The following is a 16,374-nucleotide window of genomic DNA, read 5'->3' as shown; positions in this document are numbered from 1 at the left end:
TGATGACTAACACTGAAGAAAATAACACATCATTAAAATGGTTACATACAACGCAGCTGTTATCATTATCACGCATCTCTTACCACAAACATAAAGTAGGTACCTACCAATCCCACTAATATTATAAATGTGAATGTTTGTAAGTCTGTTTTTTGTTCGCTATCTCTTCACGTCTAAACCGCTGAACCAATTTAGATGAAATTCGGTAGGTATACAGATAGATTGCGTCCCGGAAAAGAACAAAAGGTAGATTTCATCCCGCAAAATTTCATAGTTCCCGTGGAATAGAGATAAACGAATATAAGGCTTACGAAGTCGCGTGCAGCATTTGGACAGTGCCCTGGAAGAAAGCTACAGTACTTTTATTGATGCATGGTGCGGGTGACAGCTGTCAATATTACAAGACTTGAGTCAAAGTGTCGAAGCTTGAGTCGGTAAAACTAATTATTTAAAATCTTAATCATAATTACTGTCATCATTAATCCGATTATTACTGGCTATTATTTGCCACTTAAGTAAGGCTAACCGAAGTTTGCAAGAATATTCGTTACTTACCAATTAATAAGTACAGATATAACTCAAGATCCATTAAGTCCTATCACTAAACGTTACGTTACATGCATATTACATTTCTTCACATAATTGTGCTTTACAATAAATATATTGTGATTATTATTATGTTGAAATATTTTACGCCACTCATATTCAGGCTACAACTGAAATATACTTCCATGTATGTAGACCGCAGAAACTTTTTTCGAGTAAAACGAAACGTGCATCAAGTGTCACCCGCACCATGCTAGAATTTAAGTACTGTAGTCTATATATTATTATGTAGACTTTCAAAAAATTAAACCCCTGTACTAATTGACTTCTTTTAATTAATTATAAAACATTCAAAATTACAATCCAAAACCGTATGCATGCATGACATGCTTTTGACAAGTCTTTTTTAGGGTTCCGGAGCCAAAATGGCAAAAACGGAACCCTTACAGTTTCGTCAAGTCCGTCTATCTGTCTGTCTGTCCGTCCGTCCGTATGTCACATGCATTTTACTCGAAAAGTACAAGATGTACAAGATGCAGATGTCTTGTCAAAGCCGCTATTTAGTTTTGTAGTTAAATTACAAAAATAAATATTTATAGGGGGGAACTCCATACACGTAACAGAACTTGAAAAAAAAAAATGTTAACACATCAACGTGTGGCACAGTTCGACCGCTCTTTTGAAAAGATAGTAAGGTTTCTCAGAAAGTTTTTTGATTAAGTTAAGATTTCCGGAAATAATCGCTCCCAAAGTAGCAAAAATTGTGCCCAAAAAATATGCAAAAAAATATGGAAAGGTAACGCTTAATAAATACTTTCAACGAAAATTGGTTTCCACATAATCGGATATAATGTTTTTGAGTTATTGCCGAAAACAAAACGACGTAACGACATTTCTCAACAAAAGGACGTAAGTGCCGTAAAGATACGCTCTTTTTTCTGGTAGTAGATTTTAAGACTGTAGTAGGTGTTTTAATTGCGCACATAATATTACCTACTTGATTTTTTTCGTAATGGCTACGGAACCCTATCTTGGGCGTGTCCGTCACGCTCTTGGCCGGTTTTTTTTATTTTGCTACTTCCATAGACATCCTTCACATCCTACATTATATAAAACAATACATACGAATATTCAAGATGAGAACGTTTTCTATTGCAATCATCTGACAATTGCAATAAAAAATAAAGTCTGCAGCTGTCGTAAACTGCTGGTTTTAATACAACAAAGTACCTAGAACACGTTGACAAAAAGAGAAAAGAAATGCGGAGCTGGGAATCGAACTCGAATCTTCGTCAGTCCGGGCATACCTATATGCTGTACAAGTAGGTACTTCTACAACCACTTCTACTTCACTGCAAATTTCAAAATGGCAATATGATCTGGAACTGGAAACAAAACACCCTTTCTCCCTTAACACTATACTTACCCCCTCTTTTTTCAGATGTCGTGTATCGACATCATAAGCTTACACAAATATTCAATCTTACGCCCTTTACAATATGGTATAAAATCAATTGAGTTTGTTAAAAGTATGATTCGCTTTCAACTTAATCCTTCATAAATTAATAAGGTTCGTATATAAAACGATAGAATTCAAGAACAGGTAAAACATGCAATGCAATTTTTTGTCGACAAGAACGTCGATTCCGACATAGGACATCACTATAGGCCTCCCTTGCCGCCCGGCGGAGACGGCCATGACACTCTTGACAGCCGTACCGTACTCACTCCTCGCTCGCCGTAACCAAACAAAACAACTTCTGCCACAAAATAAAACTCTAAATTACTGGCAAGAGCCTGAATATTCATGTAAGTAAACCTCATTTCATTATGCATATCATTTTCATTATATTTCAAAGGAATAACTAAACTCAATTAAAGAAAATGTCAGTCCAATAGCGGACAAGCAATTGTCAAATAAACACTTTATATTATACAGATCTTTTGTCAAACATACGTTCACAATCACAAACCATTCACACGAAAATAAGATTAAATTGGTGCGACATTTTAACCTTGAGGCCTCGAGGCTGCTAGTGAATGATATTGTGTGATTAAATAGTAGTTTTGTTGTTGTGCACAGCTGACGTTTTGGCTTGGCGGCCATATTTTATTCAAGCTGGCGAAGGCATGGTGGAAGGAACCGGACACCGGAGGTAAGTAAGTCTTTGTTTACGTATTTGTATAAATAAATTCAAATTTAATATGTATTTGGCAACGATAAATCTTTCGTAATATTTACATTAAATTCTTCGTGAAAAATAGTTCCGTTTTTCTTGTTGGCATTTTAAAAGTAGTGCAGTAAGTAACAATGAAGTGGCGGGTTCGAGTAGACGAGGTAGCGCTTCCTGGCGTCAGAGTATGTGTCATCATTTATGGCATATTGTATGGAAAAACCCTTCACAGTTCACACCCCTTGATTGATTGATTGAAATTTATGAATTCTGATTTTACCCTCAAAATATTAGCTTACTTTTAGTTTTGGTTGCTGCGTATCTACTTACTTAGAACTTAAAAGTTAAAACAGAGTTAAATTTAGCTAACAAAGTCACTTTCGTATTAGTAATATTTATTTACAAAGATTTGGATTATCTATGATCGATACTAGTATAATATCTAAGTAAACTTAGCGTTAGTTTGTTTTGTATGAATCCTGGAATTACTGAACAGTCTGAAAAGCCTTCAGTAATAAAAAGATACACTACACTATAACACACACTGCAATTTTCTTTTGAGTAATTAACATCTAGTTAGTATTAAAATACTTTTGTGATCCTTACTACGGGATTTAACTGCTGGAGGGATTTGCTCATACTTCGCTCACTAAAATATAAATTTTCCAGTTGTCAGCAGTGTGAATGTGCAATTTCCTGATATAACTACGTTATACTACGTACAGTCACGTCTAAAAATATGTATACAAAAACAAGGTTGCATAAATATGTAGTCATACATTGTATCAAAATATTTATCTATTACTGACACCAAAAAATTGTATTCATTAAACTTTTTCAGTATTATGTAATCACAAAATGCTTCAGAAAGTTGCATACTTAAATAAATTCCATTTAAATGTATCCACCTCGTAGGCAAAAATAAGTATACATGAATGGGTTCCATATACATATAACCACACCAATTTGGCAAATATTTGTATACGCCGTTTGATTCATAAATATGTAAAAACGATTTGATATTTTGATTCGTTTTGAAGAATTACTGTTTTGTTAAGATTACATGTCTGTCTCTTTCGTAACCTGCATGCGGGCAGGGACATACATACTACGAATCCATACTCCATTAAAATAATATTATATACTGGTGACCGTTCCGGCACAACACGGTTACGGTATACATAGACACCGTGAATCACACTATTTATTTGTGAAAACCGCATCAAAATCCGTTGCGTAGTTTTGAAAGATCTAAGCGTACAGACAAAAAAGCGACTTTGTTTTATACTATGGAGTGATGAATTGAAAGTAACTCTGTCTGTTCCGGTATCACGTCGAAACCGACTGGTTTCGACTGTCAAGGGGCTGAACATAGGTACTTAGTTTTTATCTCCAAAAGCAACCCTTAAGGGGAGAAAATGGGGGATGAACTGACTGGAGTGAGCTGGATGAAATTTTGGTATGGATATATTTAATTTTTTTATACACCATCAAGATCACCAAATACTTGGAAACGTCCAGAGTGGTCATTAATATCGACTAAGCCAAAGCGATCAAGTTGTTCGGGTCATCCACTGAGACAGATCCACTGAAGCATCTATAATTTGCAATCTTTAATCATTGTAATTTTAATTATAGAAGACAGCTTCTGAATGACGATGACAGAATGGCGATCTTGCACTTGACAGTATAAGTATATGTAAGTAATTGATTTTAAAATGAAGTTCTTCCATGAAGCCAGTGACTTTTTTTATAATATATACCCTATCTGAAGTTACAAATAGGTAGTGTTTTCTATCTTTAGTCTATACATCTTTATCTATTGACTTTATGTGAAGTGTTGGAAGTGTGGACAAGTGCAAATGATGTCTCTTGTTGTCAATTCTTTATATTCATTGTGTTTAAAAAAAAATTACAGCTATCGTAATCGATGATACCCAAGATATATCACGGAACCTTATCAAAACATGGAAAACAAAGATTTTTCAGCTGCCTCTGCCCAAATGTGTACTCGTATTACGAGATGTTTTCCTGGATGTACTTGAACACTTAACATTTATGTTAAACTTTGAAAAAGAAATGGTATTGTTTATTGGAATATGCACTAAGTGCTTTTATAATGCATTTTTGGACGATAATGACATTTACGAACAAGAAGAACTTCAACCCATATTTTTATTTTGTAAATTATGTGCTAGTTCCTGCTTTATAGAATGTCGTCATACAAAGAATTGTAATTGTGTCGAATATGTAACTAGCTTAGGTAAATAGAATTATTTGAAATATCTATAATTTGTGATTTTTTGTTTGATTAATTCATTGATTTTATTTATTCAAGCGTAATTTTTGACCCCCGACGTAAAACAGCTCCTGCTTCACGTCGATATTCTGTGAGAGTGTGGTACTACCCCGGTCGAGCCCGCCCATTCGTACTGCAAACCAAGAACTGGCTACAGTGCGGCTCTACCACTAACAATTACAATATAATTAAAATAAAAACAAATAAATGCTTAGTGCACCTTTCTGAGAATGACCCTAAACTGAAATACTCAATATTTACAAGTCAATTCAATCTAAGGACTGTCAAGTGCGTCATAGAATAATCGTGAGATAGACGTATGCAGTGACAAGTCCGCACTGTTTTCGTGAATTGTCAAATCAGTTAAATATACAACTTACGATTCTATGCCAGTCAGACAAGGTTTGTTGTTGCAGTCTGGATACATATTTATGGATCAAACGGCGTATACAAATATTTGCCAAATTGGTGTGGTTATATGTATATGGAACCCATTCATGTATACTTATTTTTGCCTACGAGGTGGATACATTTAAATGAATTATTTAAGTATGCAACTTTCTGAAGCATTTTGTGATTACATAATACTGAAAAAGTTTAATGAATACAATTTTTTGGTGTCAGTAATAGATACATATTTATGATCAAAATGTGTGGCTACATATTTTTCAAATTTTTTTGTGTATACATACTTTTAGACGTGACTGTACTACTACTACGTATAGCTGATTTTTTTAAATGAGTTTCTTGTTTAAAAAGTGAAAATCAAGAAAACCTGAGGTAGATGAAAAAAATTAAATGAAACAAAAATCGTTGTATTGTTGTTCGAAGCAAAAATCAAATGTTTTTGTGTCAGTGCCGGCGGGCGCGCGCGACAGCTGTTCGGCGGCGCGCATGTGGCGCGCGGCTTGCAGCGTGCTCGTGTGCCCGGACGCCGACGAGGCCTGGACGCGCATCTCGGACGTCGCGCCTCCAGACACTGTGTGGCACTCGCTTAGAAACTGCGTAGCCTATCAGGTACTGCAACTGGACAAGTACGGACGTACCAACATAGCATAAAGCTCGCCTTGCCGCCTATAAATAATACCAACCGGATAGCCAAGTGATTAGAGAACTTGACTATGAAGCTTAAGGTCATACGTTCGTTCCCGTCGGGAAATATTTCTATGAATAATATGCTTTTTTATGTTTTGTAAAGCATTGGCTCTTGAGCAATAATTTTTCATGTCATAACTCATTTTCCCATAAATTTATTTCAAGGTAGCTAGTCCATAATTTTACAGTTTTCATTTAAAGGTATACCGCTAAGGGCCTAAGAAGCTATTTGTTAACGATGTTAACTACCGTGCCGTGAGTCAGTAACGTGGTACGCACTACGCAGGCGGGCGTGTGGCAGAACCTGCTGAGCGGTGGCGTGGACGACGCGATGCAGCCGGCCGCCTTCAAGCTGGCCATAGTGCTGCGACACACGCCCACCGACCTCGTCGTGCGCCTGCTGGCCGAGCTGCTGCGTCTGCATCCGCAGTCGGTGAGCACCACATTAGCCGTCAGCCGTAGGACGTCCAATGTTGGACATAAGCCTCCAGCTCCCCGGTTCATTTTTAAATTATTACCACTTGAACGAGGTCTATAGTCTATAGTATTACATTTGAAATGCGCCGTGAATAAAGGTGAAGGTGAAGGAAGAAATCGTGATAGCTTAGTGGTTTGTGGGTCCCGACACGGGCTTGCACCTTTTTCAGAATTGAAGTGCGAAATAACATTTGAAATTTGCCACAAGTTCTACATTGAAGGAAAACAGCTAGGAAACCTTCACGCATCAGCTATGCAACTAAATGTCGTGTACGTCAAGTTTCCGAATCGCAATGGACCCTCGTGAAAACTACGGTCCAAACCCTAAATTCTTAGAGGAGACCTGTGTCCATACGCTGGAGAAGAAGATCATGGAACACTTGAAGATTATATCTCGTTTACCTCTTCGTTTCCAGCAAGACCTAACGTCTTACGTGCTGGCGCTCCTCACGGACGACGAGGCGGCGTGGTGCGCGCGCGTGCGGCGCGGGGTCCCCGTCGGGGGCGCGGGTGGCGCGGGGGCGCGGGGGGCGCGGGGGCGGGCACGCCGGCCGGCCCGGCGCCGCTGCGCGACCTGCAGCTGTTCGGGGACTGCGAGCTGGCCATCCTGGCCGCCAGCCGCGAGGAGTACGAGGCGCACGCCAAGCTCGTGCGCGCGGAGTACGCCGCGCTCACTAACAAGAACTACGTCGAGCTGAGGATTAAGGTGAGCGATTGTTACATTCAATTCAGCTCAGCGTCATCATCATTATCGACCGTGAGACGTCCACTGTTGGACCACTGTAGGCCTCCCCTATAGACCTCCAGTTGCTTCAGTTGTCAACGACTTGCATCCGCCGTGAGCCGGTGACTTTAATCAGGTCAACCGTCCATCTCGTTGGTGGACGTCCTACTCTGTGCTGGTCGTTAAGCGGTCCCTATTCGATATTTTTTTTTGCTCACTAGTCTATCAGCACTAACGAGCTGCGAAAGAACCATTATTACAAACCGCGGCGTGGGCTTAAGACATTGAAAAATGTGATTATCAATATAAAAGTTTTGCGTAAATCCCGAAACCTTAACAGCTTGACTGTTCTTCGAATTAAAGAAAGTAAAATCCTGAATTTTCATTTCTACTGCCATTTATTACAGTAATACTCACGCGAGTAATGTTTATTCATGAAATAATGTTGCGCACAACATGTTACGAGCCAATTGTGATCCTTTATGAAAGAGTGCCTGCACCGGTATCCAGTAAATAACTTTTTACTTAGTGCTCAACATTTAAATTTTCAGATATTAAACCAGTTCTCTCAAATCCCGAAGCTGTACCACACACCGGAGTTCGAGTGCTTCGAGCCGCTCGCGCGCGAGAACATCGACCGCGAGATCTGCACGCTGCGCGAACACCTGCTCACCGGACAGCACGACCACGAGTAGACCACGAGTAGACCACTGACAGCACGAGTAGACCACTGACAGCACGAGTAGACCACTGACAGCACGAGAAGACCACTGACAGCACGAGTAGACCACTGACAGCACGAGTAGACCACGAGTAGACCACGAGTAGACCACTGACAGCACGAGTAGACCACGAGTAGACCACGAGTAGACCACGAGTAGACCACTGACAGCACGAGTAGACCACTGACAGAACGAGTAGACCACTGACAGCACGAGTAGACCACGAGTAGACCACTGACAGCACGAGTAGACCACTGACAGCACGAGTAGACCACTGACAGCTGGCAGCGCACACTCACTGCACTCACTGCCCGGATGCACATGTCGCCGCGTTAGTATCGGAGCTAGCAATACATAGAACCTAACAAGAGTAAGCTTTAAGCCGCGATCAAATATGCGAAGACTCGCCGAATGCCGATTAATCGCCTTGTAGTGACCAATGTTTATTCACACATGCCCATGATTAGTCAGACGACCAAGCCAACACAACACAGGACTTACTTGGACAGCCAAGTGGGTAGAAAGTCTGGCTACGAAGCTTGAGTACCGACAGGCAGGGGCAGATATTTGTACGAATAATACGAATGTTTGTTCTCGGGTCTTGGACGTTTAATGTGTATTTAAGTATGTAATTATTTATATATGTTTATCCGTTGCCTAGTATCCATAATACAAGCTTTGCTCAGTATGGGACTAGGTAAATTGGTGTAAATTTTCCCATGATATTTATTTATTTTATTTATGCGTGTTCGTTTACTTTAAAGTGGACAGCTAACCGACAAATAGCAGAGCGAGGCGTGCACTGTGCACTAATAATCGTTGCTCGTTGATTTGCGAGCAGCCATCTCCACCCACCCTAGTAATCGGCTCGAGACTCCTAGCGAGTTCCACGTGTCTGGTCGCAGCTTTACTCGCCAGATATAGCGAGCCTACTGCTACTGACTGACTTGATGTCTGCATATGTCTGATGTCTCAGAACTAGCTAGACCTCATACATAGGAAAAGTCTTGGTCCCCACTGCAGTTTAGTCATTAAATATGTGCGTCCTTAGATGTGTAATGCTTTAAACCTAACCTTAATAGGTTAGTGGAACATGGATATTATTATGATTGCGTTAAAGCTTGTTGATAATATTGAATTTGAATGCTTCACCAAAACGAAACAAGCACTTGCGGTCTTTGGACTTCAATCTTTTTTATAGTCAGACCTACTACTATTACAATTTAAAATGAATGGCAAATTGTGAATTGGACTTCGAAGGTATTTTTATAATCGCCTTCACAGCTTGCATTTCATATCGAGTGCCGTTTAAGCTTACGTCGAGTTGAATGTTAGATTGTGCTTTTCCTTCTTGATTCAACCACCTTTCCATTTTATTTGGTGGTAAACATTGCTAGTAATGCTTTGAAGACAAGAATTAAAAGACTATAGAACCTGAGTTACTGAATATAATTAGTTTGTATTGTTATTTACTTACCACTGTAAGCTATTGCTCACTCACTTAGCTAATTAAAAAATATTATGACCCAAAAAGTGTCAGTAATTAGTTAAATGATAATGAAATAATGTGTTAGTTGTCTTTTGTAAATGAAATGCTTTTATTATTTTAGACTACGCTTAATTATTTTGCGCTTAGCGCTTCAAGACTTCAAGACGTTATTTTATGATATTTTATGGAGAAAATAAGTTCTTATCATAAGGAGCAATCAGTATTGAATGTGTGTAGAAGTTAAATACTTTTAGACAGGCGATGCACAGGAATTTGTACTTTATACTTAAAGATAAACCTGTTAAAAGTGTAATTTATAATGTAAAAGCTGTTTCCAAAATTATATTATTTTATTTTAGCCGTGTTGTATTATTTATTTTATCCTCTCAACTATTTTAGTTTATAAACTAATGATAAAGGTAAATACTGATCGAGCTGTGTATGTGTAAGTAGCAAAATACTCGAATGCTTTGTCAACTGCGTAGTCAATAAAAACAAAAATGGATTTGTTATAAGATCAGGATATTTCAGTAACAAGTTGCTTAACGAGCAGGATTAGGTTAGCAGTAATAGTGCAAATTTCATGTACTAAATTAATCAAAATGGTTTACACTGGTCACTCATCATCATCCATCATCAGCCTACAGCAGTCCACTTCTGGACATAGGCCTCTTCCATGGCGCGCCACAACACTGTCTTCAGTCAGCCCCTCGCATCCATCCGCCGCCAGCGACCCTCTTAAGGTCGTCTGTCCGCCGTGACTCAGGACGCCCTACACTTCGTTTCCCTGTCCGTGGTCTCCATTCGAGGACTCGTCTGCTCCACCGTTCATCGGTCCTGCGACAGACGTGGCCAGCCCAACGCCACTTCAACGAACTAATTCTCTGAGCAATGTCAGTGACTTTCGTTCTTTGTCGAATAATGTGATTTCGGATTTTATCCTTCAAAGAAACCCCTAGCACTGGTCACTCACATACATTTATTTATTGGAGGATGGTGGAGGTAAGGTAGAACGCTTGCATTGCCAGCCGTGAATATGAAATATTACGCAAAGCTCTACGCAGGGGGCGACACTATAGTGAAAAGTGCCATGACAACATCAGTTCTCTTTATTGTTGTTGTTTCTTTATACTCTAGTAGTTTTTGCCGTTGTGCGGTAAAAAAATCTAGAAAACGAAATATGAGAGGTAATGCTGGATGAACGATGACAGCGCGAATCAGTTCTCTTTATTATTTTGTTGATTTTGTCGCCATCTGTCACCATGCATGACTTGAATGACCATCATCAAAGAGTATAAGTACCTACAGAAATCATTACATATTTATTAGTAACAAAATAGCATGATATTCACATCGATAGTAACGATAGAGCTATATTTTCAAAGAAATAGTTGAAATAATATGATATTATGCCATCGTAGGATATTTAAGATATTCCAAAAACTGCTTACGGTTTGCGGTTTGTGCTAGTGCTGCACTCTGACGGCAGAAAATTGCAGTAATATTCTTTTTTTTAATTTAATAAAATATGGCATTGGAGGAAAATAATTTTCTCACACCTCTCCTTCAGAAAAGTAACTTTTCCTCCCTATCGAGAGGGAGCAAAGTGCAACTTTTCTGTTTAAGGTTTTTTTAAGTGTTTTATTGCAAATGCCATTTTTTGACGTTGATAATTATAAAGCCACGCTATTTTCTATGCTGGTTGTTTTTTAATTATATTTAGTTTTTTTTTTCAAGTTTCTTAATGCTCGGTGTGAAAAGTTGTATGAGCCACTCGGGAGCAAAATTATTTTCATCTTGGGCGTTAACACTTGAATACCTCATTACGCTCAGGATTCTACTTTAGATCCTCTACGCTAGGATTCTATTGTAGAATCCTTCGCTACATTCTGGATTCAATGTACGCCCTCGCCGTAAATACACCATTTTGCTCCCTTGTGACACAAATAACTATTTCATCTCTCCTGTTCGGAAAGTTTAATTTTCTTAAGAAAATCTTTATGTATATACCTGTGTTTTTTGTACTGCTTACTGTGTTGGTGTGCCAATAGAGAGTTATTTTATTGTATTGTATGAGAGGTAATAGTAGATGAACGATGACAGCGCGAATATTCCCTGAGACCCAACTGAGACCGTTCAATCACAATTGCCAGTGATGACACTATTTCGCTGTTGGGTAGATAGATACCATGCATATACCATGTTTTACCATGTAGATACTCAGACGGTAGATAGAATAGAATAGAATGTCCATTAAAATAAGATACTGAACAAGTAGTCTACTTGAACCATCCACCAACAAAATGTACCTACCTTTGCTTTGCCTGCCTAACCAGTAGGGCTACTCCGAAACTCGAAACTCGAAGTTCGTGTCGTGCGGTCCCTCTCGCTCTCGTATTGAATAGTATAAGTGTCAGAGGGACCGCACGACACGAACTTCGATTTTCGAGTTTCGAAGTAGCCCTGCAGGCCATAACATCCAAAAAAAGTACCTTTGCCTATGATGAAAATAGTTTTAATTTTCAGTATAGTGAGTTTGAGATTTTTTTTTGTTTTCAGTATGACTGTTTACCATGGTGTTTACAAAAAAACCATTTCGAGATGTCATGTCATGATGAAGAATTTACAAAGAAACGAAACGCAAACGCGCGCTGCGTAGTCGTATCGTAAGAAAAAGTCATCTAATGTGACCAGAGTTGCCACCTTCGTGACTTTCTCACTAGATTTAAGGAATTTAGAAGTTTGATCATGACTTTCTGAAGTACTTACGTATTTACTAAATAATAATAATATAGTGACATAAACTGACATAAATTACGAATTTTATAAATAAAATAAAATAGTTGTATTGTACTGTATTTTATATTTCGCTGTGAATATAGCTCTCTGTATCTTGATGGTGGTTTTAGATTATATTTTGAGATATCTAATAATAATAATAATTTAATATCGTAAATAAAATAAAGTGCCCTCGTGCATAGAGAATATCAGTGCAATTTTCTGCTGTCAGAGTGTAGCACTAGCACAAACATCATTTTTTTTTATTTTAAAAATAGCTCTATCGTTACTATCAATGTAGACATCATATCATGACGTTATTTTGTTACTAATAAAAATAAGTCATGATTTCTATAGGTGCTAAGGTCTCTTTGGTTAAGATCCGTCATGGCGACAAAATATAAAGAGAACTGACGTCATGGCGGTTCACGCTAGTGTCGCCCCCTGTGCAGAGCTTTGCTTTAAATGCCCTATTGGTCACCTACGTTCGTTTTAGATCTATGTCGTGCTGTAAATTTGTCAATAACGAAAAGATTATTTGACATTTTCATGACACTTCAGGTTTAAGGCAAAAATGTTTTTGGCCTTTTTTTTAACAGAAAAATAGTGAAAACATTGTGTTGGTATTTTAGTCTCAATCAAATCGTTAATTTACTTGAAAATGCTTAAATGTTAATTTACTTTTTTAGTAGGCTTTAAAAGTTAACGAGATCATCATGATGATGATGATGACGACAAGTTAACGAGTTAGTCGATCAAAATGTAATATTGAACTTTTGCTATATAGTGACACACATCCCATACCTATGTTATGCCAGTGCATGTGATTTGACACGCAATTATTATTATTATTATTGAAATAATACACTAGCAGCTCTTAGAGCTGATGCGTGTACATCACTGCACTTGTGTTTTTAGTCTTTCTTTTTTAAGTATTTGTCTAGTCTATTTTTAAAACTGTTCACTGAAGGTGCACTTATCACAAGTTCTGGGAGAGCATTCCACGAGTTAACAACACGATAGGGGAAGAAAATTAGTTGGTATTTTTTTTGTTTAATAAAATTTTATTATTATTTCGGGTATTGTTTGAGATTTGTTTAAGAGGCCCCAACTACCGAATAGCGATTTAACTATTTATACAATGGCAACACAGTATATAATATGGCGTCGGTCGATTTGCAAAGAGAAGGGAATCAGGGGCTTGTTTTTGAGATTTAAATAAAATATTTGTGTCTCTGTGTGGAAAGCGAATAAAGCGATAAACTATTCAGCGTTCCTTCATTTTATGAGCTTCGGCCCGGGATCGTATCGAGTTGACCGAGTGACGACCGCAGGTAAACAAATGGCGGAGGGGTCATCGATCGACGATTTTAGGGCTCCATCGGATCGGCGGCGACACGGCGGCACGGGAAGGCTCGTGAGTAAAGTTTGCTGACGTTTGTGGGTGTTCGCAGGGATTAGAGATGTCGTGGCGCGGCCGGGACGAGCGAGGTTCGCGGTGGGAGAGCCAGGGACAGGACCGCCAGGAGCGCTGGGCGGAGCGCGGCCGCTCGCCCGTGTGGGACATGCGGCGCGACTCGCCCGAGCGCGCGCGTCGCGAGCCTCACTACCGCGCCAGCCGAGACCGCTACGAGCGGTACGACCGCGACCCCGAGCGCTACGAGCGCGACCCCGACCGCGACCGCGACCGCGACCGCCGCGAGCGGTACGAGCGTGACGAGCGGCGCGCGCGCTCGCGGGAGCGCCATGAGCGGCCGCGCTCGCGCGAGCGCTCCCGCGAGCACTCCCGCGAGCACTCGCGCCGCCGCTCGCCGCGCCGCGAGCGTGAGCGCGACGTGCCCGCGCCCCCGTCGCCGCCCAACATCAGCGCAATGGATCTGGAGCGCCCCGAGTCGGCATCGAGCCGGGAACCTAGTCGCGAGCGTGACAGCGTTGATAGATATGACACTAAGGACGATCAGTCTGTCAATGCCTCTCCTGGAGATTGGTTCTGCAAATGTGGCTCATACAACTTCAAACGGAGACAGGTCTGTTACCGACGTAACTGCCATGGAAAGCGCTCAGAGGGTACTGTGATTGGAGCTGATGCCGAGAGACACTCTACAGATGGAATGGGTATCACTAAAAGGCTTCTTTTTAGGAGACTAGATGCGCTGACTACAGAGGAAAAATTCTAGAGGTCCTCAAAGAAAGATGTTCGAAGTCTATTTTGGATTCTATTGCGGGTATCACAATAGGCAGAGAGACCCTGACAGGTGCCTCTAAATGTCTTGCTTATATAAATTTTAATTCAATTGCGGATTCTACATCTGCGCATACAGAGTTACTGTCACTGTCACCACCATTAGAAATTGATAATCGTGAAGTTTTAATTTCATTTTATAATGAACCCCAAAAAATGCAAAAACCTGCTCCTAATCCATCTGATTATTCATCTTATTATGCTCAAATGGCCACATACAACAATAGTGCAGCTTTGTCTGAAGCCGATAGAGTTAATGCTGCAGCCGCAGTGGCTCAGTCTGCAATCACTGCAGCACAGGCTCGGCAGCTCACATGGACCCCAGCAGTGCCCACGTTTGTTGCTTCAGGCTCCCAAGCCATGACTTCTTCCGTCAAAGCTCCAACAGGTGACGGAAAGACAACATATACTGCACCAGATGTTCGGACATTTATGTATGATGAAACTTCAGGGTATTACTATGATCCCTCCACCAGTTTGTACTATGATGGCACTACACAGTACTTCTACAACAGCCAAATCAATCAGTACATGTACTGGGACTCCACAAGCTCAACATACATTCTAGCCACACAGAATCAGCAGAACACCGATCAGCCCAAGCTACCAAACCCACCGACAGCTACAGCCGACAATACTATCACAAAAGAGCCAGAAGAAAAGAAAAAGAAAGAAAAGGAGGACAAAGTGAAAGTTGCTAAGAAGATAGCAAAGGATATGGAGAGATGGGCACGGACATTGAACCAAAAGAAAGAAAATGCCAAGAGCAATATTGTTATGGAACAACCACTTGATACTAGCTCCAGTAAAGGTTCTGCGGACATTGGGTTCTCAGTGCTGGGTGCCGGTCCGACTCTGACCCACGTGAGGGAACTGACTCCACCCCCCTCCAGACGAATTCCTCGTAAAGAAGCTCTCTGAGCCTGCCTTTGACAGTGACGAAGGTATCATTGACTGGACGAAACTCACTTGCTTACTCTGTAAAAGAAAGTTTCCATCTGCTGAAGTTTTAACCAAACATAAGACGCTGTCAGATTTGCATAAGCAGAATTTATCAGAGCATCGGAAGCAGACGGATTTAGCGACGCAACCAACGGATACAGAGATCGCGCGGCCGAGCGACGCTTGAAATTTGGTGAAGATGAAGCACCTGTGAGGAAGCGGTACGAGCCGCCAGAGCCTATGCATGCGCCCATACAATCCGCTCCTCCACCTTCCGTTGTTGATACAATTGGAGGAAAGATGCTCCAGAAAATGGGCTGGTCGGCCGGTCGAGGTCTAGGCAAGACGGAGCAAGGCAGGATCGCCCCCATCGAGGCAGAGCAGCGCCCGAGCCTTGCTGGCCTTGGGCAGAAGCGAGGCATTTACACACCAACCCCTGGGGAAACATATCGAGACACCGTCAAGAAACTCATGATAGCGCGCTACAAAGAAGTTGTTGGGCAAGAGGAAGGAAATTAGGTGGGTTTATTTTCAATATTTACAAACTTAATGTCTGCTTATTCAACAGGTTCAGGATTTACAGGTCAGTTTGAAATGAATTTATTGATTTTGGTATAAATTCCACAACTATTCAATATTTGTATTTTAAATATTTTAGATCACATCTTGCCTTGTGACTGGGATAAATGTTTATTGTGATTAAATGTAATTAATAAATTAAAAGCCTCTACAACATAACATAACCAACACAAAGTTGGAAAATCCCCGACTTTGTCACTTCAAAGTTTAATATCTCAAAAACGGCTTAACCGATTTTGATAAAACATATTTAAGAACCATCGCTAGAAAACCTATTTTCAAATTAAAAAAAAAACAAATATATTCA

The 16,374-nt window shown here is 40.2% G+C and overlaps 2 protein-coding genes and 1 pseudogene across 2 annotated transcripts in view; all 3 read left to right on the top strand.

Moving 5' to 3' along the window:
• The window catches only part of LOC141440447 (doublesex- and mab-3-related transcription factor A2-like), a 251,496-nt gene that overhangs the window by 159,081 nt on the left and 76,041 nt on the right, over window positions 1-16,374 (top strand). The gene's annotated exons all lie outside the window — the stretch shown is intronic.
• Window positions 2,329-9,884, top strand: LOC141440498 (uncharacterized; the record flags this gene model as incomplete). Its single annotated transcript, XM_074105021.1, has 7 exons — window positions 2,329-2,355; window positions 2,630-2,702; window positions 5,876-6,036; window positions 6,401-6,547; window positions 7,008-7,111; window positions 7,144-7,297; window positions 7,867-9,884. Coding segments are annotated over 7 exons (810 nt in total), but the record flags the coding sequence as incomplete, so codon positions are not given.
• Window positions 13,458-16,356, top strand: LOC141440441 (RNA-binding protein 5-A-like; annotated as a pseudogene).

Source organism: Choristoneura fumiferana, chromosome 22 (assembly GCF_025370935.1).
Source record: "Choristoneura fumiferana chromosome 22, NRCan_CFum_1, whole genome shotgun sequence".
NCBI classification, from domain to species: Eukaryota; Metazoa; Arthropoda; class Insecta; order Lepidoptera; family Tortricidae; genus Choristoneura; species Choristoneura fumiferana.
This window is presented reverse-complemented; position numbering and strand designations above follow the sequence as displayed.